General features: G+C 36.5%; 1 protein-coding gene and 1 non-coding gene across 2 annotated transcripts in view; one reads left to right on the top strand and one right to left on the bottom strand.

Moving 5' to 3' along the window:
* The window catches only part of WDR78 (WD repeat domain 78), a 129,093-nt gene that overhangs the window by 26,888 nt on the left and 74,339 nt on the right, over nt 1-27,866 (top strand). Inside the window, 2 exon segments of the mRNA XM_032614983.1 lie at nt 4,927-5,083; nt 8,071-8,210. Of these exon segments, the coding sequence (XP_032470874.1) occupies nt 4,927-5,083; nt 8,071-8,210 (297 nt within the window).
* TRNAE-UUC lies at nt 11,158-11,229 on the bottom strand. Its single transcript has one exon. It is a non-coding gene; the product is annotated as a tRNA-Glu (tRNA).

The raw sequence follows: 27,866 nt of genomic DNA, 5'->3' as shown, positions 1-27,866 counted from the left end.
TGTGCAGAATGTGATGGGAGTACTTACAAAGAAAATATTAACTACTGTGAAGTGGAAAACAAAAAATGAGAGAACGTTCATAGAGAACATTATTGACTTTTGAATTGGGTTTCTAAAGATAATTAGTAATTTGTCAGGAGAACAAAAGGAGAGACCCATTCCAGGCAGAGGATAAAACATGAGGTAATGCAAAGGATTATGCAAGTAAAGTTAAAAGAATGAGGAAATAATGGTTGACCAAAAGTGCTGGAAGAAGTGGGTACTTCCTTGAGGGTCAGGATGTCTTTTCCTCTAAGATGGTAATGAGGATTAGTGAAAATATTAATAAGGTTGGAAAAGTGCTTGATGGACTCTTCTATTTGGTGTTAGCATATGTAACAGAATGCTTCTGACAAGTAACAGAATACCCAACTACCATTTTTTCCACATTAAAAGAAGTTAAAGGTAGGTAGCTTTTGGGTTTGCTTTTGTGGCTTAATTGTGTCAGAATCTGGATTGGAAGCTCTGCTCTTCTCTTTTCGTAAGCCTTTTCTTCTTCTTTCTTGCCTCATGGTCTCATGATATGTGCCCCAGCTCTGGGTATTATATCCACATTAAAAGCAGAAAGAAGGAGAAAGGCAGTAGCACCAGTCACATCTCCCTCATTTATCAGGAAAGTAAACATTTTCCCAGAAGGCTTCCTTTTTCCTGTATATTTCTGTTTTTAATCTCATTGGCCAGAACTGTGTCACATTGACACCACTAGCTTCAAGAGAGGCTGGAAAAGCCACACATTTTATTTCTCAGCCTGTATTAATGGAAAGAGGCCAGGGAAGGGAGAAAGGCTTAGCAATGAAAACTTAAGCAATTAGCAATGTCTGTTGTAGGAAGATGCCCGTCCTCTCAGGAGGGGACAAAGAATTGAATTATTGTCATAAGCTCCCCCAGCAGTCTCTACATATATTCTTGCCACCCTCCAATTTGTTTTTCCAAACTGTATGCAGAATTGAACCTGCTCTCCTTCTTGGATGGGACTCGAACCCAGCCAAAATTCAGATTGGGACTTGAATCGACAGGATGGGACTTGAACCCATGGAATGGGACTCAAGCCCAGCCACACCTCAGTCTGGGGTCCCTGACTTAGGAGGGGACTCAGATCCACTGTCTTTTAATTGAAGCTGCTCACCTGGTGTCAGGTCTTACTCAAGCTCAGGTTCTTTTTTCTCCTTGCAGAAAGAATTCAGCATGAGGCAAAGCGATAGGCAAAGAGTGAGTTTATAAGCATAGGATACTTGTGAGAGCTACAAATGGGCAGGCAAGGGAGCACAGCCCTGAGAACAAAGAGCGTTACATTTTTACAATCAAAGAAGAAGTGGGGTGGGAAGAGAAGACCACCTTCTTCCTCAGTTTTGGGTAGACGTCAAGGCTTAAATCACTAGTTCCTCCTTTGACCCTGTATTGTCTAATGGGGACGGTCATGACGCTATTTAAATATGTATATTAGCAGAAGCGTGGTGACATATACTAATATATGGTAATTCATCTCAGGTTTTGGTATAATGTCCCCTTTCACCTACTTTCTTTCCTTTTTCACCTATATTTCTGTCTTGCAGAAATGCTACTCTTCAAGGACTACTAACTCCCTGACTTCATGTAACAAGATTCAGACCATATATCTATTGTGTTTTAACAATGACGTTTGTGGCTTGAGTGTGCCTGGTGCTTGGATGCACCTGGTCTTTCGTCAAGGTAGTGTAGATTGTTGCTAGGTTACTAGATTCTTTTCTTGAGTGGTCAATAGTTTACAACAGTCTCCCCAAACTCCCTTAAAATTCTTTCTGTCTTTAATCCCTTAGTGGGATTTCTAAGCCAACTAATTATCCTACTGTATCCCTATTAGAATGATCTTTTTAAGAACACAATCTAATCGCATTCTCCCTGCTTAAAGCCCTCCAATGGATTTGCACTCCTCTTAAGATAAAGAAGAAAATCTTTATGTAGTGATTTGCCTTGAGGTCTACCTCTATTTGTCTACATCAAAAACAAACAAACAAACAAACGTAACAAAACTTCACCTCCAGAAGCCTTGAAGAATAATATAGATGTTTATATCGTCTTGGCCTGCTGGTGAATTCCAACCACAAAGTCAAGTCTCTAAACTGAGTCACACCCAAACAATTCTACTTCTACCACCTGGTAGATTAGTATTTCTCAGTCTTGACTGCATTAACATAATCTGGTATATCTTTTATTTTTATTTCTGGCTGCGTTGGGTCTTCGTTGCTGCACGTGGGCTTTCTCTAGTTGTGGCGTGCCGGGCTATTCTTTGTTGCAGTGTGCGAGCTTCTCATTGCTGTGGCTTCTCTTGTCGCGGAGCACGCGCATGGCACCTAGTCATGGTAGTCGTGGCACGCGAGCTCAGTAGTTGTGGCTTGCAGGCTGTAGAGCGCAGGCTCAGTAGCTGTGGTACACGGGCTTAGTTGCTCCGCGGCATGTGGGATCTTCCTGGACCAGGGCTCGAACTCGTGTCCCCTGCATTGGCAGGCGGATTCTTTTTTTTTTTGAAACATCTTTATTCGGGTATAATTGCTTTACAGTGTTGTGTTAGTTTCTGCAGTGTAACAAAGTGAATCAGCTATATGAGTACGTATATCCCCATATCACCTCCTTCTTGAGTCTCCCTCCCACCCTCCTTATCCCACCCCTCTAGGTGGTCGCAAAGCACCGAGCTGATCTCCCTGTTCCATGCAGCTGCTTCCCACTAGCTATCTATTTTACATTTGGTAGTGTATGTATGTCAGTGCTACTGTCTTACTTCATCCCAGCTTACCCTTCCCCCTCCCCGTGTCCTCAAGTCCATTCTCTACGTCTGTGTCTTTATTCCTGCCCTGGCAAGCGGATTCTTAACTACTGCGCCACCAGGGAAGTCCCCTATTAGGTTCTATCTACTGTAAGATCGTTCATTTTTATAATTAACATATCTGTGCCATAATGCTACTTTAAGGTATATGTAACTAAATCATAGATGAAGATCTGGTGTTCTTAAAGAAAGAAAGTTTAGAGTATCAAGAACCAAAATTTAGGGGCTTTCCTGGTGGCACAGTGGTTGAGAGTCCACCTGCCAGTGCAGGGGACACGGGTTCATGCCCCGGTTCGGGAAGATCCCACATGCCGCGGAGCAGCTGGGCCCATGAGCCATGGCCGCTGAGCCTGCGCGTCCAGAGCCTGTGCTCCGCAATGGGAGAGGCCACAACAGTGAGAGACCTGCGAACCACGAAGAAAAAAAAAAAAAAGAACCAAAATTTCTAGTCTCAAAACTGCCAGTATTCCTTTTTGACCTTAAACTTCTCACTTAGCCTCTCTGTTTCTCATTTTCTTCACTGATAAAACGAACAGTTTGAACTAGATATATCTTCAGTTGTGTCCATTATGGGTAATTCATTTATTTTTTCACTTACCTTATATCTATCTTAGCTAGATTTGCTTATATAAATTATCTCTCCCTCATATTTTACTTTATTTTTATTATTTATTTATTTATTTATTTTTTTGCGGTATGCGGGCCTCTCACCGCCGTGGCCTCTCCCGTTGAGGAGAACAGGCTCTGGACGCGTAGGCTCAGCGGCCATGGCTCATGGGCCCAGCTGCTCCTTAGCATGTGGGATCCTCCCGGACCGGGGCACGAACCCATGTCCCCTGCATCGGCAGGCGGACTCTGAACCACTGCGGCACCAGGGAAGCCCTCTCCCTCATATTTTAAATTTATTGCATAAATAATAAAAATTAAAGAACATATTTTAAAAGAAGAATCATCCAATACTATAAAGGATTAGCAATTAAAAATTTTGTTTCCTCAGCTTCTCCATATGCATAAGTATTTTAATTGTTATAACCATAGCATGGGTTTTGTCCTGGATTATTCTGTCACTTTACATTCTATCACAAACATTTTCATATGTTTTTAATGTCATATTTAATTACTAGTTACTATTCATAGATGAGTATACTATTATTTATTTAGCCATTCCAAATGTTGATGATTGGTTTGTGAAATTAGTAGCTTGTATTTTTTTTAGGTTATAAGGAGAGTGTTTTTCTCAGGCTTTGGGCCTTCTTAAGGAGACTGAGCCTTAATCTCTAGAAAGTGTATACCCTTAAGTCTTGTTTTCCTAAAGCTTTTCAAGCTTTACCCTTGTCAAAGCCTCATGTATCCCTGCTTCACATGCTGTTTTTAACAGAAAACGTTGAACTCTGACCTATATACTGTGTCATGGCTCTTTATTACCCATACAACCAAGTCCAAACTCTCTAGCCCTGACACTCCATCCTCAGTGAAATTTTTCAAGAATCTTGGACTTCTGACAAGACTACAGGCTTGAGGCTAACCCTTTTCAGTGTATGTTTTGCATGGATATTGAGCCTCTTTTTCTCCTATATTTAACCACAACTTTCACTGGAGAGTCTTTTTAGCTCTTGGTGAAGATGATTAGAGGTGAGCTGTAATCTAAATCAAAAGTCAACCAGTAAGAAGGACAAACAGAATAAAAGGCTGTTGTAGATATATACTAGAAATTAGCTTCAGGGCTCAGAGAAGGGTTGCATATTATCTGGGAAATACACTTGCCCATATGTCTCTTGAGTTGTATCAATAGTTGTTCACCCCAGTCTCCCTGTTAATATTATAGGATAGATGTAATGGGATGCCCTTGTAGTCATGACTACACATTTGAGATTGGAGTAGGCTTGATGTATCAGCAACAGAGATGGTTTATGAGCCATAGGATCCAGTTTGGCTTCAGAGGGATTAAATAGACTACATCTCACAACATGGCCTATTCCTGGACCATGTAATGCCACCTGCAATGTATAACTCGTCATGGTATTTTGATGAAATGAAAATTAAAAATAACAATTAGTAAATGATTTTTATTAAGTCATGTATTTTAGATTTACAAGTTATTAGGGCAACACCTGGAAAAATTGTAACAAAAGAAGACCTGGAGAAGACTATAGAGATAATACTCACAGAGACAGAAACGATGAACTTTTTTAACCTACCAACAGTCATGGTTTCTGTAGGATCTGAAGAAGCTGAGAAAGTAAGGTATGTATTGTTCAGTTGTTTACATTGCTTTTGTAATTTAAATGCTAAATCAGAGGCTCTTATCCTTGTTTCTGTCTTTGGGGATTTCTGGATAAACACTGGTGGTATATGTGCCTGGTGAAATCGTATATAAAGTTACATATGTGCCTCATGAAATTACATGTAAAGTGTTTATGCTGTATGTTTTTCCTAGAAGAGGAACCCATAGCTTTAGCATATTCTTTAAAAAGTAGGTGAGCTACTAAGTTAAATAATAAAAGAAATAAAGGAGGCTTCTAAGTCTCAGTATAGGTTTTAATGATTTTTTCTTTTATGCATATGTGAATTATTTTCAAGTTAAAAAGAAATGACTGTCATTTTTTATATTTAAAACTTAAAAGGGAAAATATGTTATGGGGAAATGACTGAATTTACTATTGAGAGTAGATTTTCCATTTCTCTTTATTAATGAATATAAATGGATCATTAGTTTTTTTTTTTTTAAATAAATTTATTTATTTATTTTTGGCTGCACTGGGTCTCCGCTGCTGCACGTGGGCCCCCCCCAGCTGCAGCGAGTGGGGGCCACTCCCCGCCGGGGTGTGCATGCCTCTCACTGCGCTGGCCCCTCCTGTGGAGCACGGACTCTAGTCGCACAGGCCCCAGCAGCCATGGCACGTGGGCTCAGCAGTTGTGCCCCGCGGGCTCCATGGCGCAGGCTCAGCAGTGGTGGCACCCGGGCCCAGCCGCTCTGCGGCACGCGGGGATCATTAGTTTTTGCCTCATGTTATTTTGAAACTCTCCTGTTAGGCACATACACATTAAGAATTGTTATGTCTTTTTGGATACTTGACCCCTTTATCATTATGTAATGCCCCTCTTTATCTCTGATAATTTTCATTGCTCTGAAGTCTGCTCTGTCTGAAATTAATACAGCTACATAAATAGATTATTAATATAATTGTTCAGATTAGTTTTCTTCAAGTATAATATGAATATAATTTATAGTACTAAAAAATTCATCACTAAAATAATTTTTATGGTATTATTTTTATACAAATATAAAATCTTGTAAAATTGTTTAGACTATATAATATAGTACAATTAGATCTCAAATAGCATACTTTTTTTGTTTTAACATCTTTACTGGAGTATAATTGCTTTACAATGGTGTATTAGTTTCTGCTTTATAACTCAAACAGCATACTTTTAAAGCTCATGAGACATAAGGGAAAGCTCCCAGGACCAGAAAAAGGAAAGGAAAAGAATAACAATGGGATAGATAAGTGATCTGAAATCATAGAGGGAGAGATGCTAGAAGCAAATGTTAATATTAGCACATGGATCTAGAGTCCACCAGTAAGTCTTGGATCCCCCACAAATTGAGACAGCTGAAGGAGAGATTCTTATATTAAACCAAGACCCTTACAAGGATCTCAGTTATCTCATAAGCAAATACAAATTTTCTCTGGAGGAAAGCATATCCCATTTATACTCTTAAGATTCATTCAGTTTGAGTTTAGTAAAAATACACCAAACCAATAAAGAAACAAGTCATTATGAATGAGAATTTTAAAAATAACAATTCCTAGATCTAAATCCTGAGGACTATGGGTAATGATATTATCAAATATAAAGTATAAAATATATGTGAAATATTTAAATAAAAGATAGAGTTAAAACATCATTAACACTAAGAAACTATCAAAATGATTACTTATAAGACAAAAAATTTAAAAAGAATTTTAAAATAAAGTATGTTTATAATTGTTAAAATTAAAAAGTAAATATTGATTTAATCTTTGATATTAAATATGGATTTAATCTTTGATATTAAATAGATATTGATAATAGACTAGAGGTCTAACATACACCTAATCAGTTCCGAAAGGGCAGAATAGAAAGAATGGACGAGAGTTACTATTCAAGGAGAGTAAGTAATTCCCCAAGCTATTGAAAAACACCATTCCACAGAAATAGGAATAAATAAAAAGAAATCCACACACACACAAATGGGACGCATTGTACTCATACTCCAAAATACCAAATATTAAAAGAAGATTTTAAAAACAGAAGGAAAAATATAAAGAACACATCATCTACAGAGAAACACACCAATAGCATTATTAGGGATAAAGAGTGTGGTTTCATAATGATAGGAAGGTATAATAATTCTAAACTTGAAACTCCTAATAAAATAACCTCTTAATATATAAAGCAAAAACTGGAAACTTGATAAGTATCTTATTAAAGTAGGAGGTATGAATATGCCTCTCTTAATTATTGATGTCAATCTGATAAAATTAGTATAGTTATAGAAAATTTGAACCAAAAACATAATTTAATGGTCATATATAGAACTCTGAATTTAACAATTAGATGATTCACACTCTTTTCAATCACACATGGAACAATTACAAAAATCATCCATGTACAAGACCATGAAGCAAGGTTTCAAAAATTTCAAAGAAGTAGTGTCAGACAAACTAAATTCTCTGACCACAGTGGAATGAAGTTAAAAATTAATTACATAAATCTCAACTAAAACATAGATGCATATTCACATACGCTTTTGGAAGTTAAAAAGCACATTTTGAAAATTCCTCATGAACCAAAGAAGAAATCATAATGGAAATCAAAGAAATACTCAGAACAAAACAATTATGAAAATAATACTGCAGGATGACACAAAAGTAGTACTTTGAGGGAAATTTATAGCTTTATGTCTATAATCAAAATTCATAAAACCTATGTGGAGATAGTGCTAGGATATTATTGGTGGGGACCGAAAGTTGTAGGGATGTCGGGGGATATAGTGTAAAAGAGTCCTTTGGAGGTAGTTTAATTCAGTCTTTCCCTAAGAAGTGTCTTGAATTTTCACTTCATTTTTTGGTGCAATCCACATTAAAGAAGGTAATTTTAAGAAAAAGCATAATATCAGTAGAAAAATATATGTGTGGTAAAAATTAATTTTTATTAATAAGTTGAGTATATATTACTTTTTATAGCCGGAGAAACAAGAACTATGAGACTCTTTGTCGAAATAGATTAGGTAATGACTTATATGTAGAAAGGATGATGCAGACTATTAATGGAGCACCAAAGAATAAACACGTTCAATGTGACAAAATCATGAAGGAAGACAAAGGTAATTTATGTTTTATTCTGCTTACTAAATTACCATATTTTAATATATATTCTTTGAGTCTGTCGATTAACAAATCAATACTATAGTATATAAGGCAAAAATATAAATGATTTGGCCAAATCACAACAATAGCTGGGTGCTGTGATCTACAGCTTTCAGAATTTGACAATTAAGTTACAAGCAATAAATAGAGATTTAGAAGATTTGAATAATATAATTATCTTGATTTTTATACAAACTATATCATAGAACTGTATTCTTCAAATATTTATGAAACATTTATAGAAACTGATTGTTTACTGTAACAAAGCATATCGACCATAACTAATAAAATTTAAAACATGCCAAGCACTATTTTAGGCTTTTCACATACAGGCATACCTGAGAGATATTGCAGGTTCAGTTCCAGACCACTCCAGTTAAGTGAATATCGCAATAAAGCTAGTCACATGAATTTTTAAAATGTCCCAGTGCATATAATATACTATAGTCTATTAAGTGTACAATAGCATTATATCTAAAAAACCAATGTATATGCTTTAATTTAAAATACTTTATTGCTAAAAAATGCTAACTATCATAGAGCCTTCAGTGAGTCATAATGTTTTTGTTGTAGAGCATCTTGCCTTGATGTTGATGGCTGCTGACTGATCAGGGTGGTGGTTGCTGAAGATTGGGGTGGCTGCAGAATTTTTTAAAAATAAGACAACAATGAAGTTTGCTACATTGATTGACTCTTCCTTTCATGAGTGATTTCTCTGTAGCATGTAATGCTGTTTGATAGCATTTTACCCATAGTAGAACTTCTTTCAAAATTGGACTCAGTCCTCTCAAACCCTGCCACTGCCTTGTCAACTAAGTTTATGTAATATTCTAAATCCTTTGATGTCATTTCAACAATCTTCACAGCATCTTCACCAAGAGTAAATTCCATCTCAAGAAACCACTTTCTTTGCTCATCCATAAGAAGCAGATTGCAGCAATTCATTCAGGCTCTACTTCTTTTTTTTTTTTTTTTTTTTGCGGTACACGGGCCTCTCACTGTTGTGGCCTCTCCTGTTGCAGAGCACAGGCTCCGGACGCGCAGGCTCAGCGGCCATGGCTCACGGGCCCAGCCGCTCCGCGGCATGTGGGATCTTCCCGGACCGGGGCACAAACCCGTGTCCCCTGCATCGGCAGGTGGACTCTCAACCACTGCACCACCAGGGAAGCCCCAGGCTCTACTTCTAATCCTAGTTCTCTTGCTATTTCTACCACATCTGTAGTTACTTCTACTAAAGTCTTGAACCCCTTAAAGTCATCCATGAGAGTTGGAATCAACTTCTTCCTAACTCCTGATAATGTTTATATTTTGAACTCTTCCTATGAATCACAGATGTTCTTAATGGCATCTAGAATGATGAGTCATTCCTAGAAGGTTTTCAATTTATTTTGCCCAGATCCATCACAGGAATCACTATCTATGACAGCTATAGCCTTCAAAAATGTATTTCTTAAATAATAAGACTTGAAAGTTAAAATGACTCCTTGATCCATGGGCTGCAGAATGGATGTTGTGTTAGTAGGCATGAAAACAACATGAATCTCATAGTACACTTCCATCAGAGCTCTTGGGTGACCAGGTGCATTGTCAATGAGCAGTTATATTTTGAAAAGAATGTTTTTTTTCTGAGTAGTAGATCTCAACAATAGATTTATCATAATTATTAAGGACTCTAGGATTTTCAGAATGGTAAATGAGCATTGGCTTCAACCCAAAGTCATCAGCTGCATTAGCTCCTAACTGACAAGAGAGTCAGCCTGTCCTTTGAATCTTTGAAGTCAGGCATTGACTTCTCCTCTCTAGCTGTAACAATCCTGGGTGTTGTCTTCTGCCAATACAAGGCTGTTTCATCTATATTGAAAATCTGTTGTTTAGCATAGCCATCCTTATTAATTATCTTAAGTAGGTCTTCTGGTTAACTTGCTATAGCTTCTACATCAGCTCATGCTGCTTCACCTTGCACTATTATGTTATGGAGATGGCTTCTTTCCTTAAACATCATGAGCTCTGCTAGCTTCAGACATTTCTTCTGCAGCTTCCTCACCTCTCTCAGCCTCCATAGAATTAAAGGGAGTTAGGGCCTTCTTCTGGATTAGGCTTTGGCTTAAGGGAATGTTGTGGCTGGTTTTCATCTTCTACCCAGACCACTAAAACTTCCTCCTATCAGCAATAAGGCAGTTTTACTTTCTTACCATTCATGTGTTCACTAGAGTAGCACTTTTAATTTCCTTCAAGAACTTTTCCTTTTCATTCACAATTTGGCTGTTTGGTGCAAGAGGCCTAGCTTTGGGTCTCTCAGCTTTCACCATGCCTTCCTCACGGAGCTTAATCATTTCTAGTTTTTGATTTAGAGTGAGATGTGTTATTCTTTCTTTCTCTTGAACACTTAGAGACCATTATAAGGTTATTAATTGGCCTAATTTCAATATTGTCATTTCTGAGGAGGTGGGGAGGCTTGAGGAGAAGGAGAGAGATGGGGGATGAGTCAGTCAGTGGAGCAGTTGGAACATAAACTACATTTATAGAATAAGTTCACTGTCTTATATTGACATGGTTCGTGTTACCCCCAAACAATTACAATACTAACATCAAAGATCACTGATCACACCTCACCATAACAAATATAATAATGAAAAAGTTTAAGTACTGCAAGAATTATCAAAATGTGACATAGAGACATGAGGTGAGCAAATGCTGTTGGAAAAATGGCACCGACAGACTTGTTCAATGCAGGGTTGCCACAAATCTTCAATTTGGAAAAAATGCAATACCTGCAAAGTGCAGTAAATGAGATAGACCTGTATATTAACTGATTTAATTCTCACAGCAACCCTATGAGGTAGGAGCTCTTACTAGTCCTCATTTTTTTTGGGGGGGTGCACCCCCAGGCTTGCGGGATCTTAGTTCCCCAACCAGGGATTGAACCTGAGCCATGGCAGTGAAAGTACCAAGTCCTAACCACTGGACCACCAGGGAACTCCCTATTCCTCATTTTATAGAAGAAGAAACAGGCAAAGAGATGTTAGCTAATTTGCCCAAGGTCACTCAGTTACTATGGTGGACAACGATACTCCCAGACGCTCTGGTTCTTGAACCTGTTCTCTTAACTGCTATACTTACTATCTTTCAATGTTTATAAATTAACAACTCTGAGAACACTGCATTGCCAAACTTCTGAATGCTGTGGCCAAAAAGGTAATTAGAAGAAAGGTTATAATCTTAATGGCCTTTGTTACTCAGCAAAACCATAAGCTAATTCTTTAAAAAGATTAAAATAGACAAACTTCTAAGCAGGTGCTAAATCAAGAAAAGAGAAACTTACAATTAGTAGGAAAGCTTTGTGGCATCTTTACTTGCTCTTGTCCCACTCCCCTCCCCAGTAGAGTGGTAGTCTTAAAGATAGAAGCCTGCCTTCTCAGTGTGAGACCCTGGCCCTTGGTTCCAGAGGGAACAGAAAAGACCTTATTCTCAAAGAATTTGGTTTGTATGTTTTAACCTGTCTAGGGGCTACCTGGAGGATTGACCTAAGGCATTTGTGTTTTTTTTGCCTAACCCAGAACTCTCTCAGGTGATAAGCATAATGCATTCTTCAAAAAACTGTAAGGCAGATGAACAACTCACTGCTACCTAAGGCAAAATAATGCAACTGAGTCAAACAAGAGACACACTGAAAGCCTGGAAGAAAAAACTGAGAGAGACTTCCTTTGGGAAATTAAGGTATTGAAAAAGGCTTGCATATACAGAGGAATTCAGAAAGTCATGCACATGCCTAGGGCAGGATGCATGCTCAGAAAGACCTGAAAAGATCCTAAACTTTCACTTCTGGCTGATCTCTAGGCTCAGTACAAGCAGGAAGTGAAAGCTGTGTTATAGTTTTAAGCAGCATGTCTAAGCATTGAAGGAATTCCCCAACATGGAGCCCATCTGCAAAGACTGGGAGGGTTTTTTTCCCTTTTTTTTTTTCTTTTTTTCCTTTCTTTCTTTCCTTTTTTTCTTCTGAGTGGGAAGAAACCCAGGTGTTCAAGGAAATCTCTGTCAGGACACTAACTGACCAAAAGCTAAAAAACAAACACTTATGAGATGATACGTGACAAAGAATACAGACTTTACAAAAATAGTTTAGCAAAATCACTTAGCAAACAAACAACTACCACTCACAGCAAACTATGATATCAAATCCTGAGGAAGAGAGTGATTTCCAGAATTACCACATAATTATATTCAAAATGTTCAATTGTCAAAAAAAAACTGCAAAGGATACAGAGGAACAAGAAGGTATGGCTCTTTCAAAGGAGAAATGAACAGAAACTCTCCCTGAGGAAGTATAGATATTAAACTTACTAGGCAAAGGTTTTAGATCAATTGTATTAAAAAAAAAGAAGAAGAAGAAGAAAAAAAAAGCTAAAGGAAGCTATGGACAAAGAGATAAAATAAACCAGAACAGTGTGTGAACAAATAAAAAATATCAATAAAGGTAGAAATTATAAAAAGGAAAAAAAACAAATTCTGGAGTTAAAAGTACAATAACTGAAATGGAAAAACTCCCTAGAGTTTTCAGTAGCACATCTGAGCAGGCAAAAGAAAGAATCACCAGTTTTTAATAATAGGTCAATTGAAATAATCCAGTCTGAGAAGCAGAAAGCAAAAATAATGAAGTAAAATGAACAGAGCCTAAAGGACCTGTGGGACTCCATCAAGTCACCAACATACATATAATGGAAATTTCAGAAAGAGAGGAGAAGAAAGAGATAAAGGGGCATAAAGAAAAGTTGAAGAAGTAGTGGCCTAAATATTCCCAAATTCCCAGCTAAAAGACATAAATCTGCACCTCCGAGAAGCTTAACGAACTCCAAGAAAGATAAAAATAAAGAGATCCACACTGAGACATATTATAATCAAACAGTTGAAATACAAAGAGAAAATCTTGAAAGCAACAGAAGAAAAGTAACTCATCATTTACAAAGGATCATCAATCAGATTACACTCAATTTTCAGCAGAAACCATGGAGGCTGGAAGCCAGTGGGATGACATACTTAAAGCACCAAAAGAAAAAACTGTCAACCAGGAATTCTATATTCTTCAAATAATCCTCATGAAGGAGAAATCTAATTAAAACTGAATGAAGGAGAAATTAAGATGTTCCTAGATAACTAAAAGCTAAGAGAATTCAGCACTAGTAGAACTGCCTTACAAGAAATGCTAACAGGAGTCCCTTCAGTCAGAAATGAAAGGATATTAGACAGTAACTCGAAGACATATGAAGAAATACAGAAGACTGGTAAAGGTAACTACATAAGTCAATACAAAAGCCAATATTGTAATGTTGGTTTGTAACTCCTATTTTTTTTGCAATATGACTTAAAATAAATGCATTGAACAATAATTCTAAATCTATGCTAATGGGCATACAAAGCATAAAGATGTAATTTGTGACAACATCAACTTAAAGTGGATGGGATTTAGCTGTATAGGAGCAGTTTTTGTATATAACTGAAGTAAGGTAGTATTACTTCAAAATAGAATGTTAAAATTTTAAGAAATTAATTTTAATTCCCAAGGCAGTCACCAAGAAATCACTTAAAAATTACAGAAAAAAATTTAGAGAGGAATAAAAATGATGCACTATAAAAAAGATCAATTAAACATTAAAGAAGATGGTCATGGAGGATTTGAAGAACAAGAAAATTTGAGACATAAAGAAGACAGATTAAAAATGGCAGAAGCCCTTCCTAAACAGTAATTACTTTAAATAAATGGATTAAACACTCCAATTAAAGAGCAAATGTTGGTAGGGTGGATTAAACAAAGATAACAAACATCAAACAAACTGGAAGAAAAAAACCCATGATCCATCTATATGTTGTCTAACAAGAGACTCACTATTTTTTCCAGTTTTATTGAGAAATAATTGATATACATCAATGTATAAGTACAGCATGATGGTTTGATTTACCTATATTGTGAAAAGATTACCACAATAGGTTTAATTAACAACCATCATCTCATATAGATAAAATAAAAAGAAAAGTTGCAGAATATAAGATCAGCACACAAAATTCAGTTGTATTTCTATATATTACCTATGAACAATCCAAAAAGGAAATTAAGAAAGTAATTGTGTTTATAATAGCATCCTAAATAATAAAAATACCTAGGAATAATTTTAACCAAGGAGATGAAAGACTTGTACACTGACACCTATAAAACATTGCTGAAAAAAATTAAAGGAGACCTAAGTAAATGGGAAATACATTCTGTGTTTATGGGTTGAAAGACTTAATGTTATTAAGATGTGAATACCACCCAAAATAATCCCAAAGACTTTTTTGCAACAATAGAAAAAAAGTCATCCTAAAATTTATATGGAATATCAAAGGATCCCCAAGTAGCCAAAACAATCTTGAAAAAGAACAAAGTTAGAGAGCTCATACTTCCTGATTTGAAAACTTGCTATAAAATTATAGTGATCAAAATGGGTGGTACTAGCATAAAGATAGATATAATACCCCACAGAATGGAAAATAGGTACTCAAATATATGTACACACATGTTCATGGCAGCAATTTTTACCATAGTCAAAAAGTAGAAACAACTGAAATGTCCATCAATGGATGAATGGATAAACAAAATGTGTAAATACATGCAATGAAATATAATCCAATCACAAAAAGGAATCAAGTACATTCTCTGAGCAACTTCCCCTCTTCTACCCTGGAAGATGTCAGAAATTTCTTCTCTGGAGAGGACAAAATAGAGGCTCTTTAGCTGGGGAACACCAGGCATAGATCAAGATATGGGTACTTAAATAAACAAAACAAAACAAACAAACAAGCATACTGAATGCTACACACAGAGACTCCTCTGAAATCCTCTCCTCCATCATGGACGGCTTGTAGAACATAGGTAGCAAGACTCTTAACCATCCATTATCTGGATGTACCACAGTTAATTTATCCATTTACCTACTGAAGGGCATCTTGATTGTTTCAAGTTTTGGCAATTATCAGTAAAGCTGCTATAAATATCTGTATGCAGGTTTTTGTGTAGACATAAGTTTTTAACTCCTTTTGGTAAATATCAAGGAGCGCTATTGCTGGATTGTATGGCAACAGTATTTTTATTTTTGTAAGAAATAGCCATACTGTCTTGAAAGTGGCTGTACCATTTTGCATTCCCAGAAGCAATGATGAAGAGTTTCTGTGGTTCCATGTCCTCACCAGCATTTTGTGTTGTCAGTGTTCCAGATTTTGACCATTCTAATAGGGGAGTAGTGGCAACTCTTTTTTTTTTTTTTTGCAACTCATTTTTGTTTGTTTGTTTTTTGGTTTTCTGGCTGCATTGTCCGGCTTGAGGGATCCTAGTTCCCCAACCAGGGATGGAACCCAGGCCCCAGCAGTGAAAGCACCTAGTCCCAACCATTGAACCACCAGGGAATTCTCCTCATTTTTGTTTTAATTTGTACTTCCATGATGACATATGATGTGGAGCATATTTTTGTATACTTACTTGCCATCTGTATGTCTTCTTTGATGAGGTGTCTGTTAAGCTTTTGGCCCATTTTAAAATTTGGTTTTTTGTTTTCTTATTGTTAAGGATCAAAAGATATTTGTATATTTTGGACAATAGTCCTTTTTCAGATGTATCTTTAGCAAATGTTTCCTTCCAATATGTGGCTTGTTGTGTTATTCTTTTGACATTTCTTTTTACAGAGCAGACATTTTTAATTTTAATGAAGTCCAGCTTATCTATTACTGTTTAATGGATTGTGCTTTTGCTGTTTCTAAAAAAGTCATTGCCATACCCAAGGTCATCTAAATTTTCTCCTGTTTTATTCTAGGAGTTTTCTAGTTTTGCTTTTACTTTTAAGTCTATAATGAGTTTTTAGTTAATTTTTCTGAAGGATGTAAGATCTGTGTATAGATTTTTTTTTTTTGCATTTGGATGTGCAGTTGTTCCAGCACCATTTGTTGAAAAGACTATCTTCGCTCCATTTGTTTTTTTCCATTCCTTTTACAGAGATCAATTGATTATATTAATGTGGGTTTATTTCTGAGCACTCTATTGTGTTCCATTCACATTGTCCATTGTCTTGATTACTATAGCACTGTAGTAAGTCTTCAAGTTGAGTAGTGTCAGTCCTCTGACTTTGTTCTTTGTCTTCAATATTGTGCTGGCTCTTCTGGGTCTTTTGCCCCTTCACATAAACTTTAGAATCAGTCTGCTGATATGCACAAAATAACTTGTTGGGATTTTGATTGGGATTGCGTTGAATCTATAGATCAACTTGGGAAGAACAGACATCATGACAATGCTGAGTCCTCCTATTAATAAACATGGAATATTTCTCCATTCATTTCATTCTTTGATTTTGTTCATCAGAGTTTAGTAGTTTACCTCATAATAGATTTTGTACATATTTTGTTAGATTTATTATTATTCCATTTTTGGGGTGCTAATGTAAATCATATTGTTTTAAATTTCAAATTCCTTTGTTCATTGTTGGTGTACAGGAAGAGATTGACTTTTGTGTATTATTAACCTTGTACCCTGCAACCTTGCTGTAATCACTTACTAGTTCAGTAGTTTTTGTTAATTCTTTCAGATTTTCTATATAGATGATTATGTCATCCGAGAACAAAAACAGCTTTATTTCTTCCTTTCCAATCTGTATTTCTTTTATTTCCTTTTTCTTACTGCATTTGCTTGAACTTCCAGTAGGATGTTGAAAAGGAGTGATGAAAGGGGACATCCTTGCCTTGGTCCTGATCTTAGTGGAAAATCTAGTTTCTAGAAGAAAACCATTAAGTATGTTAGCTGTAGGTTTTTATAGATATTTTTGTCAAGTTAAGTTCCTCCTCTATTCCTAAATTACTGAGAGTTTTTATCATGAACGAGTGTTGGATTTTGTCAAGTGCTTTTTTCTGAATCTGTTGATATGATCAAGTAATTTTTCTTCTTTGGTCTGTTGATGTGATGGATTACATCAATCAATTTTCCAATGTTGAACTAGGCTTTGTATACCTGGGATAAACTCCACTTAATTGTGGTGTATAATTCTCTTTATATACAGCTGGATTTGATTGCTAATATTTCGTAGAGGATTTTTGCATCTGTGTTCATGAGAGTTATTGGTCTGCCATTTTTCTTTCTTATGGTGTTTTTGTCTGTTTTTGGTATTAGAGTAATGCTGGCCTCAAAGTATGAGTTAAGAAGTATTCCCTCTGTTTCTATCCTCTGAAAGATATTGCAGGGAATTGGTGTAATTTTCTCCTTAAATTATTGGTAGAACTCAGTGGATCTATCTGGGCCTGGTGCTTTCAGTTTTAGAAGATTATTAATTATTGATTCAATTTCCTTAATTGATATTGTCTGTTTCTTCTTGTGTGAGTTTTGGCAGATTGTGTCTTTCAAGGAATCGGACAATTTCATCAAGGTTATCAAATCTATTGGCATAGAGTTGTTCATAGTATTCCTTTGTTATCTTTTTTGAAAAATAAATTTATTTATTTATTTATTTATGGCTGCATTGGGTCTTTGTTGCTGCGTGCAGGCTTCCTCTAGTTGTGGTGAGCAGAGGCTGCTCTTCGTTGCGTTGCGCAGTCTTCTCATTGTGGTGGCTTCTCTTGTTGCGGAGCATGGTCTCTAGATCTGCAGGCTTCAGTAGTTGTGGCTTGTGGGCTAAGAGCGCAGGCTCAGTAGTTTTGGCGCACGGGCTTAGTTGCTCCGCGGCATGTGCGATCTTCCTGGACAAGTGAACGAACCCATGTCCACTGCATTGGCAGGCGGATTCTTAACCACTGTGCCACCAGGGAAGCCCTGCTCTAATTCTTTTATATTTTATTATGTTTCATTGAGATATAATTGACATATAACATTAGTTTCAGGTGTACAACATATCAATTAGATGTTTGTATATATTGTGAAATGGATCATGATCATAAGTCTAGTTAACATTCATCACTGTACATAGAAAAGTTTTTTCTTGTGATTACTTTTAAGATCTACTCTCTTAGCAACGTCCAAATATACAATACAGTATTATTAACTATAGTCACCACTCTGTACATTACACCCCCATGCCTTATTTATTTTATAGAGGGAAGTTTGTACTTTTTAACCCCCTTCACCCATTTCACCCACCCCTCACTCCCTTGCCTCTGGCAATTACCAGTCTGTTCTCTGTGTCCGTGCTCTCTCTCTCTCTCTCTCTCTTTTTTAGATTCCACATATAAGTGAGATCATAAGGTATTTATCTTTTTCTGTCTGGCATATTTCATGTAGTATAATAATCTTAAGATCCATCCATGTTGTTGCAGATGGCAAGATTTCATTTTTTCATAGCTATATATTATTACATTATGTATATATAACACATTTTCTTTACCCATTCATCCCTCAAGGAGCACCTAGGTTGCTTCCATATTTTGGCTATTGTACTCATTTTGCTATGAACATGGGGGTGCATATATCTTTTCAAGTTAATGTTTTGCTTTTCTTCGTATAAATACCTAGAAGTGGAATTGCTGGATGATATGGTAGTTCTATTTTTAATTTTTTGAGGAACCTCCATACTGCTTTTCATAGTGCTTACACCAATTTACATTCTCACCCATGGTGCACAAGTGTTCTCTTTTCTCCACATCCTTGCCAACACTTATTTTTGTATTTTTGATAATAACCATTTTAACAGGCATGAGATGATATCTCATTGGGTATTGATTTGCATTTCCCAGTTGGTTAGTGATGTTGAGCACCTTTCACGTACCTGTTGGCTCTCTGCATGTCATCTTTGAAAAAAGTCTATTCAGGTCCTCTACCCATTTTTAAAATTAGGTTGTTTGTTTTTAATGTTGAATTATATGAGTTTTGTGTATATTTTAGATATTAACCCTTTATAAGATATATTGCTTGAAAATATCTTCTCCCATTCAGTAAGAGGCCTTTTCATTTTGTTGATAGTTTCTTTTGCTGTGCAAAACTTTTTAGTTTGATATACTAGTCCCATTTGTTTATTTTTGCTTTTGTTTCCTTTGCCTGAGGAGACATATCCAAAGAAGAATTACTAAGACCAGTGTCAAAGAGCATACTTCCTATGTTTTCCTCTAAGAATTTTATGATTTCAGGTCTTACATTCAAGTCTTTAATCCATTTTGAGTTAATTTTTATGTATGGTGTAAAATAGTGATCTAGTTTCATTCTTTTGCCTGTGGTTGTCCAGTTTTGTTTTGTTTTTTTGCGGTACGCGGGCCTCTCACTGTTGTGGCCTCTCCTGTTGCGGAGCACAGGCTCCGGATGCGCAGGATCAGCGGCTGTGGCTCACAGGCCCAGCTGCTCCGCGGCATGTGGAATCTTCCCAGACCGGGGCACAAACCCGTGTCCCCTGCACTGGCAGGTGGACTCTCAATCACTGCGCCACCAGGGAAGACTGGTTGTCCAGTTTTTACAACACCATTTACTGAAGAGACATTTCTTTCCCCATTGTATATTCTTGGCTCTTTTGTTACAAATTAATTGACAATATATATGTGGGTTTATTTCTGAGCTCTCAATTTTGTTCCATTGATCTATGTGTCTGTTTTTATGTCAATAGCATACTGTTTTAATTACTATACTTTGTAATATAGTTTCTTTTTCTTTTTCTTTTTGGCTGTGTTGGGTCTTCATTGCTGCACGTGGGCTTTCTCTAGTTGCAGCGAGCAGGGACTACTGTTTGTTGTGGTGCGCAGGCTTCTCATTGTGGTGGCTTCTCTTGTTGTGGAGCACCGGCTCTAGGTGTGTGGGCTTCAGTAATTGTGGCATGTGGGCTCAATAGTTGTGGCATGTGGGCTCAGTAGTTGTGGCTCACGGGCTTAGTTGCTCACTGGCATGTGGGGTCTTCCTGGACCAGGGATCAAACCCATGTCCCCTGCATTGGCAGGTGGATTCTTAACCACTGAGCCACCAGGGAAGTCCTGTAATATAGTTTCAAATCAGAGAGTGTGATGCCTCCAACTTTGTTCCTTGTTACACAAGATTGCTCTGGCTGTTTGGTTTTTCTTGTGGTTCCATACAAATTTTAGGACAGTTTGTTCTATTTCTTTGAAAAATGTCATTGGAATTTCAATGGAGATTGAATTGAATCTGTGGATTTAATTTAACATTTAATTTAACATTTAACATTTAATTTAAATTTAAATTAATTTAATTTAATTTAATTAATTTAATTTAACATTTAACAATACTGATTCGTCTAATTCATGAGCATGAAATATCCATTTATGGCTATTTATTTGTGTCTTCCCATTTATTTGTGTCTTCTTCCATTACTTTCATTAATGTCTTGTGGTTTTCAATATAGAGGTCTTTCACCTTCTTGGTTAAATTTATTCCTAGGTGGTGTTTTTTTGGGGTGGGGAGATGCATTTGTGAATAAGATTTTTTTTTCTTTATTTCTCTTTGTGATAGCTTGTTATTGGTGTATAGAAATGCAGCAGATTTTTGTGTATTGATTTTGTATCCTGTAATTTACTGAATTACTTTATTTGTTCTAACAACTTTTTGATGGAGTTTTTAGGCTTTTCTGTATATAATATGTCATCTGCAAAGAGTGACAGTTTTACTTTCTTCTTTCCAATTTGGATACCTATTTCTTTTTCTTTCCTATTTTCTCCGTCTAGGACTTCCAATATTATGTTGGATAAAAGTGGAAATTGTGGGCATCCTTGTCTTGTTCCTGATCTTAGAGGAAATGCTTTCAGCTTTTTATTGTTGAGTATGATGTTAGATGTGGGCTTGTCATATATGACCTTTAATATGTTGAAGTCTGTTCCCTCTATACCCACCTTGTTGACAGTTTTTATCATAAACAGATGTTGACTTTTGTCAAATGCTTTTTGTCCTCTATGATCATATAGTTTTATGCTTCATTTTGTTAATGTGCTGTATCACACAGCCTGATTTGGGGATAAAAACTTACGCTTGATCTCATTCTAAAGTTCAACATTTTTATTCTCTTTTCCCATCTTATGTTTTTGATGTCACATTTAATATCTTTTTATTTTATGTATTCATTGACTAATTATTGTCATCATAGCTATTTTTACTTTTAATCTTCATACTAGCTTAAAAGTGATTAATCCACTTACTATATATTTACCTTTTCAGTGAGACTTGTTCTTTCATCTTTCCTTGTTACTAATTAGCATCCTTTCTTTTCAGCTTAAAGAAGTCCCTTTAGCATTGTTTTCAAGAGGGTATTAAATCGTTTATTGGTTACACATGATAAAGGATGATACACAAGCTTCATTCCCAACTATAACTTTATCTAGTACCATAATTCAATTTAGATATATCGCATAGGATGTGCCAAGAATCATATTAATAACCAAGAAGCTCCATGACTTTGCTTGGGTGACCCTTTTAAAGGTGAACTCCAGGTCACAACACAGTAACTGTCAGTTCAACTATACCAAGGTTTCTGAAGACAATGGCTTCTCTACCCAAGCAGGTTGTAAATAAATTTCACATGGAACCTGGCATCACCCTGAAGGAATACTAACTTCACACTGTTGGGGTAGTTTACCAAAATGGCTTCAGAGTAGACTAACTACTTTACATAGCACATTTTAAAAAGACACATTTATTCAGTGTCATGATCAGACTATTACATTTAACAATCAACAACATGGGTGCAAAAAACAAAAAATCTACATTAAAACCCTTTGTTGGAATGCTTTATACTTTCCACAGAACAGAAACTAAAATAACCTGTTATACAATTAGTCACAAATACAGTCCTCGAGATTTTTTTTGCCCATACACATGAGTATTGTCTAAAACACGTCTTCTTTGTAGCACCTAGGCCCTGCCACCACTGTGCTTGGCTGAGTTCACAAATCTGTTGTAACCTGTAGTTTCCCTGTCACTTCTCTGGCTCTCCTCTCCTGCTAAGCTTTGTTTCCTGGCAGCAACTAAAACCTTCTGCCACTGCCATAGCTACTGATGCTGCTAGAACCACCATAGCCACCTTGGTTTCATGGTTTGGCAAAGTATTGGCCCCTACCATCATAGGGCCCAGAACTTCTGCCTCCAAAGTTTCCTCCTTTCATGGGTTCAAAATTTGAAGATTAATTGTTATAATTGCCAAAATCATTGTAGCTTCTGCCACCTCCAAAACTGCTTTCATCATTACCAAATCCATTATAGCCATCCCCACTGCCACCATAGCCACCACCACATCTGCCACCAAAGCCACCTTGACCACTGACGTTTCCTCCACGACCACAGCTGTCATTCCCTCCAAAACCCCCGATGACCACCACCAAAGTTTCCAGAAACACTTTGACCTCTTTGGCTGGATGAAGGACTAGCCACCTTTTGCTTAGATAGGGCTTTCCTTACTTCACAGTTGTGGCCATGCACAGAGTGGTATTTCTTTTTTTTTTTTGCGGTACGCACGCCTCTCAATGTTGTGGCCTCTCCTGTTGCAGAGCACAGCCTCCGGATGCGCAGGCTCAGCGGCCATGGCTCACGGGCCCAGCCGCTCTGCGACATGTGGGATCTTCCCGGACCGGGGCATGAACCCGTGTCCCCTGCATCGGTAGGCAGACTCTCAACCACTGCGCCGCCAGGGAAGCCCTGGTTTCCTCTTATTAGGAACTCTGGGCCTCCTGGATCTGGATGTCTATTTCCTTCCCAAGGTTAGGGAAGTTTTCAGCCATTATGTCTTCAAATAAGATTTCTTCTTTCCCTTCTTTCTGTTCTGTATTTTTCGTCTTTGTTCTCTTTCCTTCTCAGTTTTGGAGATTTCTGTTGAGATTTCTTCAAGCTCAGAGATTCTTTCCTCAGCAGTGTTCAGTGTACCAATAAGCCCATCAAAGGCATTCTTCTACAGTGTTTTTGGTTTCTCACTTTTCTTTTTGGTCCTTTTTTTTATGATTTCCATCTCTCTGCTCACATTGCCAATCTGTTCTTGCATTTTGTCTACTTTATCCATTAGAGCCCTTAGCATATTCATCACAGTTGTTTTAAATTCCTGGTCTGATAATTCCAACATCCCTGCCATGTCTAGTTTTGATGCTTGCTCTACCTCTTCAAAAATTTTTTTTATCTTTTAGTATGATTTGATTTATCTTTTAGTATGATTTTTATATCTTTTAGTATGATTTTTTATCTTTTAGTATGATTTTTTTAATCTTTTAGTATGATTTATCTTTTAATATGATTTTTATCTTTTGGTATGATTTTATCTTTTAGTATGATTTTTTTATCTTTTAGTATGATCTTTTAGTATGATACATATGATACATGATGTATCAGGTAAAAGGAGCTGCTATAAATAGGCCTTTAGTATTGTGGTGGTAAGGTGTAGAGGAGGCAAGCATTTTAGTCCTTTGATTAGGTTTCAGCCTTTCAGTGTACCTATTCCTGTGGACTATGAACTTCACAAATGTGTCTCAGTTTTTTTCCCCACCCTTAGGTAGGACAAGATGTCTCCAGTGTGCTGGTGCTGGGTATTTCCCTTCCCGCAGGTCAGTTAGGCTCTGAAAAGACCCTGGCAGGCTGTTCTCTGCTGAACTAGTTTATTCTGAGGGCAGGCATTGTTAAGAACAGAGTGCTCTGGTATATTTCAGAATGGTTCCTTTTCCCCCTCCCCTACCAGAAGCATGAGGGATTTTTTTTTTTTTTTCTCATTCTCACTCTGGGAATCTGGTCCAGCTCCTGGAGATAAAGCTCACAAAATGCAGGGGCTTCCCTATGACTGGGCCCCTTAGAGTTTTTAACTCTCAGACTTGTCCACACTGAACCTGCACCAATTCATCATTTACAGTTCAGGTTTTCCTACCCCAGAACTTGTTCCCACAGCAGTTTCTACTTCTGAGTCTCTGCTCCAGTAAACTGTGACTCTCCAATCTTAGAGTCAGCAGTTCTTTTCCCTGTGTCCTTACCTCTTTTTCAGATCCAAGAAGAGGTGTTGATTTTTCAGTCTGTTTAATTTTTTACTTGTTGTTAGTACAGAATGGCAACTTCCAAGCCCCTTAACTGTGGAACTGGAAACTCTGAGTCCCATCTTCTTAACCTGAGGACAGAATGCTCAGGTGAATCTGCCCAGATCCTTCTCTGTATCTAGCTGGGTTTTACCATTCTTTATATAGTCCCTACTCTCCTTTCCAGTAGGTCTCCTTAGGTAAGTTGAGGAAACTCATTTCACTTCACAGACATGTTCTGTTTTACCATACTCCTGAGACCAGCAGAGAAGTCATGGTGAACAGAAAACACAAAGCAGCTCACTTACCCTGACCATGTTTTCAGTGGACATTCAGTGCCTAGCTTGTCAGGTGCTGTTAGTGGGTTACGCTCTGTGTTTCCAAGGACTTACTCATGGTCTCACCCTGTGATTCCCCTCTAAGTGTCTCTTATAAACTCTCAAAGAAGCTGAAGTCAGATTATGGCCCAGATAGTTCTGCTTGTCTTCTCTTGGGAGTCCTCATCTAATTGTCCTCATCTAATAGTGGTTTTGTTTTCTCCTTATGCATCTGTGTTAGTGTTTGCTATTCTGTTTTTTTAACTAGACAATGTATTATATAGGTATACATTGTTTGATGGTTGATGGGCTTTTTAGTTCCTTGGCAATCCCAGCCTAATTTATGGACATCAAAGTGGTCTTGGTGACCAAAGACAGATCCAAGCAGAGAAATGCAGGTGCTGGTAGTTGGGAGATTGGCAAGTAAGAGGTGATGAAGAATGGATACATGCAGGACCCCAATAACATTTGCCACAGGAGAAAAAAACCTTAAAACAAAGCAAGAGAATGATCAATACAAAAGTTACGCAAAGTGAATACTTCTTTTGGAGGTAGCTCGAAGGAAGGGGCCTATGATGGGAGAGTGTCCAGGAGGCTTCTAAGCATCTAAGGATGTTCTATTTCTTATATTGGTTTGTGAGTACATGGTATTAATTCTTAATTCACATATATGTGTTATACACTCTTCTGTGAAGGTATATATTTCACAATAAAGGTTTTATTAAAATAATGGGTATAGCACAGGGAACTCTACTCTGTAATGGCCTATATGGGAAAAGAATCTAAAAGACAGTGGATATATGTATATGTATAACTGATTCACTTTGCTGTACACCTGAAACTAACACAACACTGTAAATAAACTATACTCCAATAAAAAATTTAAAAATAATGGTACAATTTATATTAAAGAATTTGATACAGACCAAGTAAGTATTGAGATTTTATGGATCAATAAAAAAGCATGTCTTCCTTGCCTGATTTTGGTTGAAATTGAAAGAGATTCAGGAGTCACAGAGAAGGAAATAAAAGTAGTACCTTTATTACTGATGAAGTTAATTGAAAAATGTAGCCTTAAATCCACAGCTAAGTGGATTTGCTGTTTTCCCCTCCAGAATAGATCTTACCAATAGTAATTGGCACAGCTAGAAAAGCACAGACCTCCTCTGCATGGGTGAGAACAGACCAGAATGCATGCTTTTTGCAAGTGAGGAGGCTTAACAAAAGAATCCAGAAGTGGCTGAGCTGCAATTCCTTCTCCTAAACTCTCCTATAGGATTAGCCATTTCTCTTTCCCTGGCAATTAGTGAATGAGGGACATAGAGAAGCCAGAAATGTCAATTTAGCTGAAGTTGCCTCTGTAAAGATTCACAAAAACTGAGGAAAAGTTTTCCCACCTAACAGTATACATACAATAATTTGTTACAGAAGTGTCACTTCAAAAAAATAGATAATTCAATAAATGTATTAGTGTTCCTGGCTAACTTTTGAAAATACAGTTAAATCCTAAAACTCGGTAGATTTCATAAAGACAGTTTGTTTTCTATGTATATTATACTACAATAAAAATTCTTTTAAAAAAGTATGTGTGATATGAGCTCATTTTTATTAAAAAATATGCATTTATATTTGTTCATATACAAACACATATATATTTATGTCAGTCTGGAAGGACATGTATGAAAATGTTAGCAGTTATTATTTCTAGGTGATGGAAATGTAAGTCTTACCTTTTCTTTTACAGTAAGCATGTCTTTTTACTCAGCTAAAATAAAATTATTTTTCCTCCTTTTTTTTTTTTTTTTTTTTTGCGTTACACGGTCCTCTCACGGATGTGGCCCGTCCCATGGCGGAGCACAGGCTCCGGACGCGCAGGCTCAGCGGCCATGGCTCACGGGCCCAGCCGCTCCGCGGCATGTGGGATCTTCCCGGACCGGGGCATGAACCCGTGTCCCCTGCATCGGCAGGCAGACTCTCAAACACTGCGCCACCAGGGAAGCCCAAAATTATTTTTGTATAAATGTTATGTGGCCAATTGTTACTCTTTTATAGTCTGAATTAAACTAGTAGATAGAAACAATGTTTTAAAACTTGTAAAAACTTTACACAATCGTACACTCAGAAATGCTCAAAACATACATATAGTAGGGAATACTTTTTTTTCTGATAGTAATTAAAGTAAGATTTCTTTAATAGTGTATGACAGTATAAAACTGGGAAGTCACACTCATTATTTGTTATTCTACCTTGTACATGATATTATGGCATGTACATAATATCTGTTTCTTAGGTTTTCTGTCTCTTAGGTTAATTTTTATTCCAGTGAACAAATGTAATGATGTTACCTAAACTAAAATTACCAATGAATGTTATTTGTTATCTTTAAAGAAGAAACAACTTTAAATCACCAAAACATCTTACATTGCTCATTTATAACTTGTATATTTATTTATGTAACAATTATCTTATTAGTGACCATGTAACAATATATTTCTATATGCTCAACTTACTAAACTTTTAGTTAACGGAAGAAAAAGAAGGTTAGGTAATTCAAAATTCAAAGAAATAATTTCTTTCTAAGGTCTTTTACTTTGTGACCATGGAAATTCTACCCTTTTCAATTCAGCAAAATATACTAGGTATTTATTTACTCTGTGCATGACTTTGTTACATACTATCAAGATAAGTTCATTAAGATAGAAATGTTATTATGAGATGTGAATTAACATTCTTACTAATTGAAAAAATTGTTAAATACCAGAGCTCCTTCATTCCACATCATGAAAATAAAAGTTCTAACAATGAAGTAGTTGCATTTATTAGATCTAGATCCTGTTTTGACTTTCAGGGAAAATAACTTTTTATTAAGTCATTGTACTTTAACTGAAAGTTTAGTAAGGTTAGCATGTAGGAATATATCATTACATGGTCACTGATAAAATAATTTATATATGAGAATTTCATTGTTATATCAGCAATAAAAGGGGTTGGGCACTTTTTATTTTTATATATTAAAGATAAATAACATTACCAATTTTTGTTTGGAGGCCATTGTTATATTTGCTAATTTGATTAAATATAGATAAATTAAACAAAAATTTAAAAAGAGAAGGTAATAACCGTACTAGTCTATAAATTTCCTGAGAACAGAGTCTGTCACTTTCCCAAGTACAATCTTTACACATAAGTATATAGGAAATTTAACTTGATAAAAATGGAATTATATTACAAATAAAAAGTACTATAGAATATAGCATGTTATATGTTAACCTTAAGTAAAGCACCTTAAAACCTTATTATAACATGATTGTCCAGGACCATATCAAGGCA

Source organism: Phocoena sinus, chromosome 1 (genome assembly GCF_008692025.1).
Source record: "Phocoena sinus isolate mPhoSin1 chromosome 1, mPhoSin1.pri, whole genome shotgun sequence".
NCBI classification, from domain to species: domain Eukaryota; kingdom Metazoa; phylum Chordata; class Mammalia; order Artiodactyla; family Phocoenidae; genus Phocoena; species Phocoena sinus.
The sequence above is the reverse complement of the archived record's forward strand: the minus strand, read 5'-3'. Positions and strand labels throughout refer to the sequence as shown.